This window comes from Hippopotamus amphibius, chromosome 8 (assembly GCF_030028045.1).
Source record: "Hippopotamus amphibius kiboko isolate mHipAmp2 chromosome 8, mHipAmp2.hap2, whole genome shotgun sequence".
In the NCBI taxonomy this organism is placed as follows: Eukaryota; Metazoa; Chordata; class Mammalia; order Artiodactyla; family Hippopotamidae; genus Hippopotamus; species Hippopotamus amphibius.
The window spans coordinates 71,604,189-71,618,632 of NC_080193.1; the positions used below are offsets into that span (position 1 = coordinate 71,604,189).

General features: G+C 51.1%; 2 protein-coding genes across 7 annotated transcripts in view; both read right to left on the reverse strand.

The window, feature by feature from the left end:
• Positions 1-804: 804 nt before the first annotated feature.
• SCLY (selenocysteine lyase) overlaps positions 805-14,444 on the reverse strand; it is a 35,527-nt gene continuing 21,887 nt past the window's right edge. For all 6 annotated transcript variants that reach the window (XM_057745393.1, XM_057745391.1, XM_057745395.1 and 3 more), the window contains 5 exons: positions 7,612-7,648; positions 4,735-4,818; positions 4,313-4,412; positions 2,740-2,815; positions 805-1,899 (listed from right to left, as the gene is read on the reverse strand). In XM_057745393.1, coding sequence (XP_057601376.1) covers positions 1,746-1,899; positions 2,740-2,815; positions 4,313-4,412; positions 4,735-4,818; positions 7,612-7,648 — 451 coding nt within the window. In that variant the 3' untranslated portion in view covers positions 805-1,745. The remainder of the gene's footprint in view (positions 1,900-2,739; positions 2,816-4,312; positions 4,413-4,734; positions 4,819-7,611; positions 7,649-14,444) is intronic.
• On the reverse strand, positions 8,689-12,916 carry LOC130858611 (TELO2-interacting protein 2-like). The gene is given in 2 exon segments (XM_057745388.1): positions 8,689-11,179; positions 11,181-12,916. Coding segments are annotated over 2 exon segments (1,527 nt in total). The 5' UTR covers positions 11,766-12,916; the 3' UTR covers positions 8,689-10,237.

Consider the following 14,444-nt stretch of genomic DNA (forward strand, 5'->3'; position numbering starts at 1 on the left):
GCCTGTGGGCACTGCTCTGTGCTGGACCATGCCTCCTTCTCCCGAGGAGCGAGGGCTGAGATGGACTTCCTGCATCCAGTGGGTGTTCACAGTTACAGTGTCCTTTCCAGAAAGTGGTAGGTTCCCGAGCATCTGCTTCCCTCAGGCTGGGGCAGCCACCGTGAGGGCTGTGCTGGGCCGTGGGAGGCCGCCTGGGAGACCCTTCTCAATGGGAGGGCAGACCCATCCAAGTGGGGCCCTTTCTGGAGATCTTACTACCAGGTATGTTGGAGTCTAAGTGTTTGGGCCATGTCATCACCCACAGGGAGCTGGGGGCCAGCCTGCTCCCAGGGAAATCTATGCTGGATCCTGGCCTCAGCTGGCCTTGGGGGTTCTGTGAACCTCTGTCAGCAGCGGCTCCAAGTGATGGGCACAGGGCCCTGACCCTAGACAGGAAGGCCTTCGAGGTGAGGGTGAGGGTCTCAAGGACCCTTCCTCAGCCCACCCTCTCCAACCACAGGGACTGAGTCTCCGGGGCTGCAGCTAAAAGTCCCCAGTGCATTTTTCAGAGCTGCCAAGCATCTTTTTCCAGACTGTTCTCCTCAGTGGGGCTGGACACCCGTAGTTCTTTGCTGGGGAAATCGTGGCTCCGCAGCCTCTGCCTGGAGGCAACAGGATGCCGCGTGTTAGGGACCTGCTTCCTAGGGCTCCCAGAGACATAGTCCCAAGCTCTGTCCCTTAAGCTAAAGTGTAATTATTCAGTGATCAGTGGGTCTAACGCTACCCTCAGAGTTGACACAGACACACTGGTGTCCCCAAGAGACGCACCCACTAGAAAATGTCCAAAACAAGCATTGGAATCTTTTATTAGTTCATCTAATTTCTGACTGTTGTTTCTTCAATGTCATCATGAATTTCTGTGCACCTCTTAACCACACGTTAAAAGTTATTCAATTAAAAAAGCACTCCTATGTAAATGTCTCCACAGACATGAAATTTCATGTGAATTAGACACCACAAAGCATCTGTGAAGATCAAAGAATCCTATTGTGAATACAACTGAGATGGGAGCTGAGTGAGGGATGAAGAGTTTCCGCCTCGGGAATGACCCAGCATCACACGGGCACTGGCCGCCCGTGACTGACAGCTGAGCTGAAACCCTGAGTAAACAACCAAAAGGGAAAGGACAGCAGGGGCTTGGGGACTGGGTGGGGAGGTGTTCAGTGGCCGATGGCCTAAGTGACCAGCAAGTGATCAGAAGGATGGTCAGGGCCGGGAAGTGGGGGAACATCAAAGGGTGAAAGGGCCTGACCGCAGCGGCCCACAGCCTCTGGGAAGGACTTGAGAAGGGTCCTGAGGGTGAGGAGAGACAGACCTCTCAGCAAACACGTACGGGGAGGCCAGGACAGCAGCCAAAAATCAGGCTTCCTATTTTCATGATAGCAGCTGACAATCAATTATAAATACTAGGATTTTATCTTTTGGATAAAAATGCCACCTTCCAGGAAGGGGGTGCTTATGATAAGCTCACTTCCCTTCCCAGAAGGGAGCCATGGAAGCAGCTAAAGCATTTCTAATCCAACTGGTGTCCCTGGGCAGCAGCTGACAGTGACAGTCCCATGAGGGCACTTATCCCGGGCCCCTTGGCACCGGTGGGGTCTACATGCCCGGCAGACCCCCTCCCTCAGTGACCGCAGGACGGGAGGGAGTCCGGTGCCCACACACTCCAGGACAAAGGAAGACTCCAGCTGGCACCGCCCCGGGCACTAGGCCTGGCCCTGCAGCCGGGCCACTGCCTGCTTCAGGTCCTCCACGACGAGGTCCACCTCGGCCCGGGTGGTGCTGCGGCCCACGCTGAGCCGGATGGCGTTCCTGGCCACGTCAAAGGGAATGCCGCAGCTCAGCAGCACGGGGGACGGCCTGCAGGGCGGGGAGACCAGTCAGCTGTCAGGACACAGGCTCGCCCGTGCTGTGGGGGTCCTCGGCCAGCTCCTCCCCTCCCTTCTGCCACACACCCCTCAGCCCACTGTCGCTAAGGGCCAGCTCAGAGTCTCCCTACTCTCTAGCCAGGCCTCTCCCAGTACAGACCCCCCACCCCTCCCCGGCCAGCAGCCCCTGCACCTGAGAGACAGAGCCCGGGCTACAGGGGTTTCTTGTCCGTGAGGCGTTTAACGGTCTCAGTTCTCGGAGGCAATGCGTAGCCACACGCAAGGCAGACACACACACTGGAGGCTGCGGCCCGCCTGAGTCAGGGCTGTGTTTGGTCTCACAGTCCCGGTGCCCGGGCCCCTGCTCATCACGACCACAGCTCTGCTCTCCAGGGCCCAGGCAGCCCCATCCAGCTCTACTCCCACCTGCAGCCCACCCCCACCCCTACAGCAGCCAGGAACCAAAGCCCCTTCTCGTCCTCCAGCAGGGCCACTCCTGATGCCGCAGCCCCTCTCTCTCCCCTCCCTCCTCTGCCTGCTCCTGGCAGGGGGAGTGATCTGAGCCCAAACCTGGTCGCAGCTCCCGGTTTTCCTGAGGCTAAAGTGGGCGCCTGCAGCCTGGCCCTGCTCCTCCAGCCCGCCTCGTGCTGGGAGCTGCTGTCCTGTCTCCCCGTCCCTTCCAGGCCCCCTGTAGGCTGCAGCTTCCACTCCTTCCTCCCGAGGGCCTGTGCTGTCAGTCACCCTCCATGTCCCTGCCAGGCTGCAGAGCTGCCCAGACCCGGAACACGAATGCACCCTTGATGCCACGGCCAAGTACGTGGAGAGCACTTACCGGTCTCCGTGGTCTGAGTGGCACGCGGCCCCCACGCTGGCTAGCAGCCTCCGGCACTGCGCCAGCACCGAGCAGCCTGAGGCGACAGAGCACAGGGCCCCTGAGGTAGAGTCCAGGGTCCAGGAGGGGCGGCCTCTCTTCCCCGCGCATGTTTGGAGCCTCCCTACCTCACGCCACCTGCCTGAACCCCAGGGCACAGGTGAGAAAAAGCACAGCAGGACCCAGAGGGAGCGCTTCCTCTCCCCCTTGACTGCAGAAAAGCAGGCACTCTTCTGCCTCATAAAACTGGCCTTGAGGACGTGGTATCCATCAGCTGCCTGGCAGGTCACCCAGAAACTGGACGAGCTTCCTTACTGAATAACGTGTTGTTCTGGTAATAATATTGAACTTGATGTCTCTGTGTTCTAAAGGTAGAGACATTGGGGGCTGTCTTTGTTAAGCTAGAAGGCACTTCTCTCTTCCTTCACAAGAACAGAGATTTAAAAAAATACACCTATGGAAATTCACTGGGGGTGCAGTGGTTAAGACTTCTGCTGCCAGGGGCCCAGGTTCGATCCGTGGGTGGGGAACTAAGTTCCCACAAGCCGTGTGGTGCAGCCAAAAAAACCCCCCAAAACCACCGATGAGTGCTAACTGAATTAGAATGAGGTGCCTGTCTCATTTAAAGTAACACAGGTCATCACAGAATATAAAATCTGCCCCTAGAAAAAGTGAGGAAGACACTAGAGGAACTACCGTCCCACAGCAGGGAGACCTGGAGAGTTTGCCATGTGCTTCCTTCCCAACAAGGACACACTTCAGCCCCAGTGACGGCCGCCCCAGGGTTTCTTCATGGTCCAAACACACTGTCCTGATTCTCTGTGTGACCCAAGAAGACCCATGAGGCAACCACCTCTTCTTCTAAGAAGTGAAAACTGCCCTGCAGGTCGACTCTCCCAACTCTTGGGGCCACTGTAATCTCCCAGAGAAACAGGATGCTCAACGCCCTGGACTCAAGCCTCTGGGACTTGGGGCAGACACGTCCTGCACGAGTCTGGGGTACGAGTAACCCTAACCTGACCCTAACCCCTAAACTTTAACCCTGACCCTGACCTTGACCCTGACCCTGACCATGACCCTAATCCTGACCCTGACCTTAACCCTAATCCTAACGTTTGCGGCCCGGGAGGCAGAGATCTCAGGAGCTAACGAAGCCGCTGATTTGCACGTCAGCCTGACTTTGAGCCAGTTTTGAGCTGATTGCCTCTACTTTCCCTGACCTTCATAAAATGTTTTGTAAAAACGGCAGACAAAGATGAACCAAATGGCCTAAAATTCAGTTCATTTTATCTCCTTCCCTTCCGTCTTTCGGATGAGGCTAGGAGCCCACGAGAGCTGAGTGCTGCTATGCCCAGAGCCTCAGCACCGGGAGCGGGTCAGCAGCTGTGCCCAGAGCCCAGCCACCCCGGGACAGCACCTGGTGGGGCGACCCTGCCCTTGGCCCTTAGCCAGCCCCCCCGACAGCTCGAGCTGTGCCCAGCGCAGCCCAGCCTGCCCCCTCCCCCAGCCAGGGAGAGCAGGGGACAGTCGTCACCTCGGAGCTGGGGTCCCCGGATGGAGACATTACAGGTGTTAGGGAGTCGTTCAGAGCCCGGAAACTGGCTATTCAGATGGATTCTTTTACCAAATTCAGCCTGAAAAATTAACGAAATATGCAGTGACATCTTTGAAGCCCCTCCCCACAACCGTCTGAACTTCAGACTTTCTGGGAAACAGAACCTCACCCTCAACTCACAGAATGACTGTCTTACCGATGAGCATCTACTGTAACAGGCAGGGGGACTGACAGCGGAAAGCAAAGGTCACTGGGAGGAAAAGATTCTGAACACATTTGGATCTTCTTCATACAATCATTAAATATTCTGTCCCTGGTATATTCTTGTCATGTGTCTGTGAGCCCCTCCTTGGGGGCCCCGGCCCCGACTGTTCCCAGCGCTCCGGGCCGCGGGCACTCACCGCCAGCCTCTCCTCCAGGTAGTCGCGAACGTCCCGCATGTGGGCCTCGTAGGCCTCACCGTTCTCCGCCACCAGCTCAGCCGCCTAGGGACACAGGAGGGCACCTCAATTACAGTAAAACGAGGGGAGCAAGACAGCTTTAAGCAGCAGAGGTGATTCTTCCCAAAGACAGCGAGGTGACATGGCCTCAAACTGCTCATTTCCTGGAACCTCACAGATACACAATAGTAGCCCACCGTGTGACGGGGGCCATAACGAGGGCTGAGTCCCCTTCACTTGGTACTGTTAGGCTTCCTGAAACCCCAGGCACTGGAGAGCCCCCAGCCAGTGACCAAAGGCAAACCCAGACAGACGGACGGGACGAGGGCAGAGGGAAGCGTCAGACCGACGGGTGAGCACCGTGACGGGAACTCGGGGCGGCGGGGAGGGAGTTCCAGGCAGAGGCCCCGAAGGGGGAAAGGCGAGGGGGAGAGGGCCTCGCAGGCCCCGTGACAGCACGAGCTGAGCCTAAACACAGGCAGATGCACGTAGATTCTGAGGGAGGGGTGAGATGCTCCGATCTGTGTGTTTAGAGCTGGACGCTGTGTGGAGAACGGACGAGGCGTCCACACACGAGACGGGGATGACCTGGCCTAGAGTCGGTGGAGACGGGTGTGGAGACTCAACAGGTGGGTCTGGCTGCAGCATCAGGTGCAGGGACAGGACAGGGCGGCTCAACGGCACCTCACAGCTTCCTCAGCTGAGAGCCTGGGTGGCAGGAAGCACCACGGGGAGAGACACCAACGATGCAGGAGGGACAGCAGGACACGTCGTGGGCCCAGAGGAAACACGGAGGAAGCAGGTGGGGACGGGGGCCCCCCAGAAGGTCAGGAGCTGCCCTGAGACATCAAGTAAAAGACAGGAGCACAGAGCCACGGGACGGAGGGAGTACCCACCCCCGTCCCCCACCCCCGACCCCACGGCCGGGGGGAGAGGAGGCTGGGAGGGTGCCCAGGAGGCTGATGGGTGAAGAGGCAGAGAAGGAACCACGGGATTGGGTGGGGGAGAAGCGTTCCTGCAGCTGCTGGAGGTCACAGGGTGAAATGGGGACCTCCTCGCCAGCTTCCGGGCAGCTGAAGGAGCAGGAGGCCTGGCGTCAGGAGGATGCGAAGCGGGGGTGAGAGTGCGTGCGGGTCACTCTGCGGTCGGGGGATATGGGCAGAGGCTGGCGCAGTGAGGACCCGGGAAGGACGGTTTAAAGGCTGGGGGAATGTGCAGGTAGAGGAACGTGAGAAGGCAGGAGAGGTGGCAGCAGGAGGGGCCTTTCTTCACGCGGCACACAGGGAAGGCACACTGGGAAGCGGCGGAAAGCAGCAACAAGACCTTGATCTGCCCCAGTGGGGCCAGGACACACCTTCCAGGGGAGAGGGCCAGGGGGCACGTCCAGGGCCAGACAGCACCAAGGGGGGCCAGACTGAGCAAGGGGAGGGGGAACTGATGGTGTGCCACCCGCCCCCGGACTCCTGCCAGTGACGGCAGGGTCAAAGTGTCTGGGCACAGATGCAACCCAGGAGTGAGGACAGGGTCACGGCTGCAGGGCGGAGCTGAGTGCCAGCTGATGCCGGGCCACCACCTAATCCTCCTCTCTTTAAGAAGCTGCCACTATGTCCCCATCATGGGGGGAGGGGAGAGCCAGGCTCAGGGAGGTGGCGTAATTGGACCCAGGGGAGGAGCGAACCTGTGGTAATGACATCACAGTTTTTAATATTAGAAGTGACTTGAAAAAAGATATTTCTCTCTTAAATGCTAAGCGTATGAAACCCACTCTACAGATCTTAAAAAGCACATCTCCAGGTAGATAAATAAAATTTGAGGTTTTTCTTACGTTGGTCCGTTTATTGGGATCATGAACGTGATCTCCGTAAAGCCCGAGATACCCATTAAAGCTGCTGGGAAACTGATAAGAGATCACAGAAAATATGCACACTGGTCTCTTCCCTGGCCCCTGGCATGGAGATCCTGAGACCCTTGGAATTTCCTAAGTGATCAGAGCACGAGGAGCAGCCTTTATTCTGATATTTGGTCTTGGGCTCTGGTTCCTAATGCTGAGCTCTGAAATCCCTTGGAATTTCCTGGGTGATGGGACTGTCTTTTGCAACTCTGGGCAGGCTCCTGGATGGGGGCTGGTCACTGAGCTGTAATTAGAAGCTTGGAATTTTCAGCAACCCCCCCCCCCCCACCCCCACCCCACTCTCCAGAGGGGAGAGGGGCTGGAAAGGGAGTTCATGACTCATCAAAGCCTCCATAAAGACCCCAATATTGTGGGTTCAGAGAGCTTCCAGGCTGCCGAACACAGAGATGCCAGGAGGGTGGTGCCTGGAGAGGGCACAGAAGCCCCTCCCACATCCCCCTGCCCTATACGCCTCTTCCTTCTGGACATTCACCTGTATCCTTTATCATATCCTTTCATAATGAACCCGTAATCTAGTGAGTAACATGTTTCCCTAAGTTTTGTGAGCTGTTCTAGCAAATTCACTGAGCTCAAGGAGGGGGTTGTGGGAACCTCTGATTTATAGCCGGTTGGCCAGAAGCACAGGTGGCCATTGGTATCTAAAGTTGGTGGGCATGGGGTTGGGGGTGTGTCTTGTGGGACTGAACCCTTACCCTGTGGGGTCTGACACTAACTCTGGGTAGACCGTGTAAGAACTGAGTTGAACTGTAGGCCACCCAGCTGGTGCCTCAGAACTGCTTGGTGGGGACTGCCCCCCGCTCCCCCGCACATCTGGTGTCAGAAGTGTGATGAATGTGGCAGTGGTGTGAGAGTGAGGCAGAAACAGAGGAGGAAAACTGAGTTAGGGAAAGCGATGGCTTCATCTGTCTGAGGTCACCAAGGCTTACCTTCCCAAGGCCAGCAATCATCGGGGTATTTTCTGTCCTGTAAGAGACAAGGGATTCAATCCTATTTCCATGCAAAGCAATGAACAAATGTCCCTGGAAGGAGTCCTGTCTATCTGAAAGTCAGGTGTCCAAATAAAAGCAATCACACCAACATCTTTCCTAAACAAGGGCAGCTGCCAGCCCCCAAAACCCTCCATCGTCATAACCCAGGGATGGTCAACACGGCCCACTATGGGCAATATACATTGGGTGTCCAAGTGACAATTCTACTGGACCCTTCTCCTACCCAGGAGAAACCCCCTCCTCTGACTGCAGCCCCTCTCTTTGGTCCCCCTGCCAAACCAGGCAAGGGTCTGAGGAACTCATTCCTCACCCTGTTCCCTTCAGCTGGTGTTTCAGTAGAAGCCTCTCAACTGTAATATGGAATGAATCTTTTGTTCCTAGAGATTTGGGGTGTAATGTGTGTGTGTGTGTGTGTGTGTGTGTGTGTTTGTGTGTGTGTGTGTGTGTGTAGGAGGGGCAGGAAAACTGAAGACCAGCAGTTCCCATACACCGATGTAACAAACTGAAAAACAACTGTGCACTGTGTTTCAGGGATAACAAAACAAAACATTAACTTAATTTCCTTACTTTTACATTCTGGCAAAATAAAGTTCTCTTAAACCTTTGCAGCCAGCTACTGCTAGTTTACTAACAGAGCAAGATAAGTGAACTCACAGCACAGGTGTTACAGGAAACGAGGTCCCACTGACCTTCCTTCTAAGAGTTTATTGGTCAGATCTGTCCCCGGAGATGGGCTTTGACCCCTGGGGGTGGTCTGGGAAGAAAAAGGAGCTCTGGGCTCGGTCTTAGGCTGCGAGATCTCTAATGCCATCCCCCTCCTCTGCAGATGATATGGTCAGACCAGAAGCATCTCTCAAGGTCTGTGACCTGTGACTGCCTGTAGGTGTGGCCAGGGTGGCCCAGCTGGGCCCGTGTAGGACCTGGAGCCCACCCTGAACTAGCTCAGCCCTGCTGTCAGGCCTGCCCCCGCCCCCAACCCCCTGCCCTCCTCCACCTCCACCCAGAAGAGTGCAAACCCTGCTCCCACACCTGTCCACCCACGGAGCTGCCCGTTATGGCTTCTGGCACAGCTTATGTTCTGCCTCTTCTTCCTTTTTAAACTAAACTTTTTATTTGGAGAGAATGCAGATTCACATGCAGTTGTAAGAAACAGCACAGAGACATCCTGTGTACCCTTTACTCAGTTTCCCCCAAGTAACACTGTAGGACGGTATCACCACCAGGATACTGATAAGACATAGACATTCCCACCACTAAAAAAAGACCCCTCCTGCTGGATTTTTATAACTATTACCACTTTTATAACCCACATATTCCCTCCTTAACCTCTGGCAACCACTAACCTGTCCTCCATACCTATAATTTTGTCATTTCAAGAATGTCATATAAGTGGAATCACAGAGTTTATAACTTTGAGAGACTGGCTTTTCTCATTCGCCAAAACTCTCTGGAGATTTCTCCAGGCTGTTGTGTATCAATGGTTCATCTCTTCTCATTTCTGGGTAGCATCCCATAGCATGGATATGCCCTCGCTGGTTTAACTGCTCACTCATTAAAGGACATCTGTGTTGCTTGCAGTTTGTGGCTCTTATGAATAAAGCTGCTAAACACTTCTGTGTATGGGTCTTGCTTGTGAACAAGTCTTCGTTTCTCTGGGGTAAATGTATAGGAATGAAATCCCTAGGTCATGTGGTAGTTGCATATTGTTTGTTTTTTGTTTTTTAAATTTATTTATTTATTTATTTAATTGGCTGTGTTGGGTCTTCGTTGCTGCACATGGGCTTTCTCTAGTTGCAGCAAGCACGGGCTCCTCATTGTGGTGGCCTCTTTTGTTGTGGAGCACTGGCTCTAGGAATGTGGGCTTCAGTAGTTGTGGCACATGGGCTCAAAAGTTGTGGCTCATGGGCTCTAGAGCACAGGCTCAATAGTTGTGGCACATGGGCTTAGTTGTTCCACGGCATGTGGTATCTTCCTGGGGCAGTGATTGAACCTGTGTCCCCTGCGTTGGCAGGCAGATTCTTAACCACTGCACCACCTAGGAAGTCCGGATATTTAGTTTTTAAAGAAACTGCCAAACTCTTTTCCAGAGCAGCTGCCCCATTTTACATCCCTACCAGCCATGCATGAGTGACCCAGTTTCCCTGCATCTTCATCAGCATTTGGTGTGGTCACTATTTTTTTTTTTTCCACTAATAGATGTATTATAAATAATAGTTTGTGATGTAGTGAAACGAAGATTTGGTTCTCAGGAGAGTGTAAATTTGCCTTTAAGGGCTAGCATAAGTTTTAGCTTAGAGACATAGAGAAGAAAGGAGGACACTGCTGAGTGTCTGCAGTAAGTACTTGCTGTTCATTTTTCATTCTCCACCACCAAGTGCAGACAGTTTTTGCTTAAAGCTGGCTAGTGAGTTTTCATCTTCCCTGAGTCAAAACAGGCATTCTTGCAAATCTTTCAGAAGAAATTGAAGTTAAGTTTGAAGCCCTCTTTTTCTTGAAATAATTCCACTTAAAACAACTGGAACAGAAAGAAAATCCTTTCCTCTTCAGGAAAGTAATACAGGTCTTAAGTTGCGTCATAGGAAGTGCCTTCAGAAGCCCGCTGCACTCTTCGGATGCAGTTCCCCACCTTACTGTCTTCACAGCTTTGGGGGATTTTAGCCAGGAGACCCTTCACCTGTCCTTGAGAGCAGCGGTCCAGCAGTATCAGGCAGTCTGTGGCCTCTTCTAACAAGGCGCTCTTAACAGACTCGGGTGTGAGGCTTGAATCCCTTGCTACATCACATATCAGTTTCAAGAGAGCTTTCAATAAGACCACAAGTCTACAGGAAATTCTGGGCCATGTGTGCTGCATGAGAAGTTTTAGGGTTTCCAGTATCTTCAATCTAGCCTCCTCTTCGGGTCCATCATAAACCTCCAGATAACCAATGACGACTCGCTCCAGTCTCTTTAAGTGCCGGACAGCTAAGATCCCCAATCTCTTCACAAAAGCTGGTAGTCTTCTTGCGTAAGTCCTGCATAAGAGAAGTTGGTGTTCGGGCTCCATGTGCGTCAGGATCAGCTGCAGGACCTCGTCACAGTGGGTGGTGGGTCGGGCCGCAGCTCCCTTCCAGTGCAGGGCCTTCTCCAGGATGGGGAATAAATCCAGCAGACACAGGAGCACAGCCTGAATGACGTGGTGCTCCCGTGTGTACAGGTGGTTGAAAAGGGCGTGGTAGAGGACCTGGGCCCTGTTGTACTGCAGCAAATCAGCAGCTGGCACGTTGAGCACAATGTGATGGAGGCAGTGGACACCCAGAATTTTGTTCTCGGTTTGATAGTCATCTGAGATGAGCAATGATGGGGGCAGTATCCTTTCCAGATGCTGGCTCAGCCAGGGTCAAGTGACCCTTCGCAGAGTCCATGAGAAAACATGTTTGGTGGCCGGGTTATTCTTCCAGGAGTCCTTATTCAAGTCTGGTTTGAGAAGCCCCATGATTGCAGTAAACCTCCCTTTCTCATCTTCATTTTTCTCCGCGGAGGAATCCAGCCACAGAACCACACTCAGTAACCTGAAGCAGTAAGGCGAGCACCTGTCCAGCGACCTCCTGAGATCTTGGGCTGGTCCACGGTTGCTCCGAGCTGTGTGTGACTACAAAAATATAGATGGGTCCTGCCAGGTGACGGAGACCTGTCTTCCATGCAGGGCACACCAAGGAATTCTTGGCGGCCTCAGCTTTCCTCAACAGCTTAAGAAACAGCAACCCAACTGTGGCCGCTTTCTCGGCCACTTGGGAGTGACGATCGCCTCTTCCTTCCGGCTCCTCGGGAGGGGCTGCATACTTCCCCAGGGCTTGTGCCACCTGCCCCAGCATCTCGGGCATCCCACGGAGCGAGGTGTCGCTCCCCTCAAATAACTGATCACATTCTTTGTCTTCCAGGAGAGCACTGAGGTCCTGAAGAGCTGCATTTCTGGCCTTGGCCTGTCTGGATCCCTGGCCGGCAAGGTGGTGCAAGATCTGGGAGAAGGTCTGTCCGAGGGTGGAGGAAGGCCACGGTCCAGTAAAGGAAGAGCCCTCCCGGGGTGGGGATGCCCGAGAGCCGTCAGGCTCCATGCCTCAGGCCGAGGACAAGGATGGAGGCGGGCGAGAACCCGCTAAAAAGGGGAAGGAAAGATAAGTCTGTTCTCTCAATGAACAGAACTCAAATCAAATAAAGTGGCAAGACGTCTTGGAGGACCGAGGGAGAGTCTAGCCCGCAGAAGAGCAAAGGTGCAAAGAAAAGAACGAGAGAAAGGGGTCTCTCTGGGAGTAACGGAATCTCAGATTCCTGATAGTGAAGGGGAGAAATTACTCTTGCCTCTCTGAAGAGTCAAAAAAATAAACCAAAAAAAACAAAATAAACAAAAACAAAACAAAACGAAATAAAACAAAACAAAAGGAAACAAAACAAAACGAAACAAAACAAAAAAACCCACTATTTTTTATATTAGCCATTCTGACAAGTGTGTAGTGATGGCATCTTCTTGTGGTTTTAACTTGTATTTCTCTAGTAGCTAATGATGTTGAGCATCCTTTTGTGTGCTTATTCGCTATCCTCTTTGGTGAAATGTGTTCCTGTCTTTTGCCCATTTTCTGACTGTATTGTTTGGGCTCTTTTTGCTGTTGAGTTTTGAGAGTTCTTCACATATTCTGGGTACTAGTCCTTTGTTGGATCTGTCATTTGAAAACATTTTCTCCTAATGTGCAACTTGTCTTCATCCTCTTAACAAAGTCTTTTGCAGGACAAAAGTTTAAAATTTTTGAAGTTCAATTTATCAATTTTTCCTTTTATGGATGCTTGTGGTGTCAAGTCTAAGAACTCTTTGCTTAGCCCTAGATCCTGAAGATTTTTTCCTATTTTTTTTTCTAAAAGTTTTATACTTTTGTTTTACATTTCAGTTCATGATCTATTTTAAGTAACATTTTATAAAGTGTGAGACTTAGGTTGAGGTCTATTTTTGCCTGTGGATGTCTGAGCGCTCCAGCACCATATGTTAAAAGGCTGTCTCGGACTTTCTAGATGGCGCAGTGGTAAAGAATCGACCTGCCAATGCAGGGGACATGGGTTCGAGCCCTGCCCTGGGAGGATTCCACATGCCATGGAGCAACTAAGCCCGTGTGCCACAACTATTGAGCCTGTGCTCTAGAGCCCATGAGCCACAACTGCTGAGCCCATGTGCCACAACTATTGAAGCCCACGTGCCTAGGGCCCGTGCTCCACAACAAGAGAAGCCACCACAATGAGGAGCCTGCGCACCACAATGAAGAGTGGCCCCCGCTCGCAGCAACTAGAGAAAGCCCGTGTGCAGCAATGAAGACCCAATGCAGCCAATACATAAATAAATAAAATAAATAAATAAATAAATTTATATATAAAAAAAAAGGCTGTCTCATATTAGGTGAATTATGCTAGCTTACATTTTTTGATGAAGTAGTCCACTTCATCTGAGTTATCAAATTCATGCATGTAGGGCATTCCTTTTTGTGGCATTCCTTTATTATTCTTTTGATGTCTGTAGGGTCCATAGTGATATCTTATTTCATTCTTGATACTGGCAATTTGTTTCTTCTCTTTTTGTCAGTCTTGCTAGAGGCCTGTCAATTTTATCAATGTTTTCAAAGAGCCAGCTCTTCAACTCATTTATTTTTTTAAAGTCATTTTTGTTTTTAATTTCACTGACTTCTACTTGCATCTTTTTTATTTCCTTCTTTCTGTTTGCTTTGGGTTTACTTTGCATTTTCTAGGTTCTTCAGATGGGAGCTTAGATTATTGACTTGAGATTCTTTCTCCTGTCTAACATATGATTTAGCGCTATAAATTTCTTTCTCAGCAGTGCTTTGTGTCTCACGAATTCTGGTAAGTGTATTTTCATTTTTGCTCATTTCAGTGTATTTAAGTTGAGACTTCCTCTTTGCCTCATGGATTATTTATAAGTGTGTCACTTATTTCTAAGTGTTTGTAGACTTTCCTATTATCTTCCTGTTATTGATTTCTAGTCTGATTCCACTGTGGTTATAGAATACACTCTGTATGATTTCAGTAAATGTGTTGAGGTTTGTTTAATGGTATAGAACATGATTTATCTTAGTGTCTATTTCATGGCACTTGAAAAGAATATGTATTTTACTATTGTTGGGTGGAGTGTTCCAAACATGTTGATTAGATCCTGTTCATTGATGGGTGTTACTGAGTTCTTCAATATCCTAGCCAACTTTTGTCTAGCTGTTCTATCCATTGTTGAGGGAAGGGTGTTAAAGTCTCCATCTATAATTGTGGATTTGTCTGTTTTTCCTTTCAGTTCAGTTTTTGTTGTTGTTGTTTTCTCACATATTCTTCAGCTCTACTGTTTAGTGCATCCACTGTAGGACTGCTACATCTTCTTGGTGGACTGATTCTTTTATGATTATATAATTTCCCTCACCCCACCCCCCACCCCCAAGTAATTTTCCTTGCTTGGGAGTCTCCTTTATCTAATGTTATATAGCCATTCCTGCTTTCCTTAATGTTAGTGTGATACATTTTTTTCCAGCCTTTACTTTGAACTTGCCTCTTGCTATATTTGAAATGAGTTTCTTACAGACAGCATATAGTTGGATCAGTTTTTAAAATTTTTATTCTGCTAATCACTGCATTTTAACTTGTGTATTTGTACCATTTACATTTAATGTAATTGTTGATGTTTGGGCTAAGTCTTCCATTTTATATTTTCTGTTTGTTCTGTTGTTTCCTCTGTTTTCTCTTTCCTTTCTGTG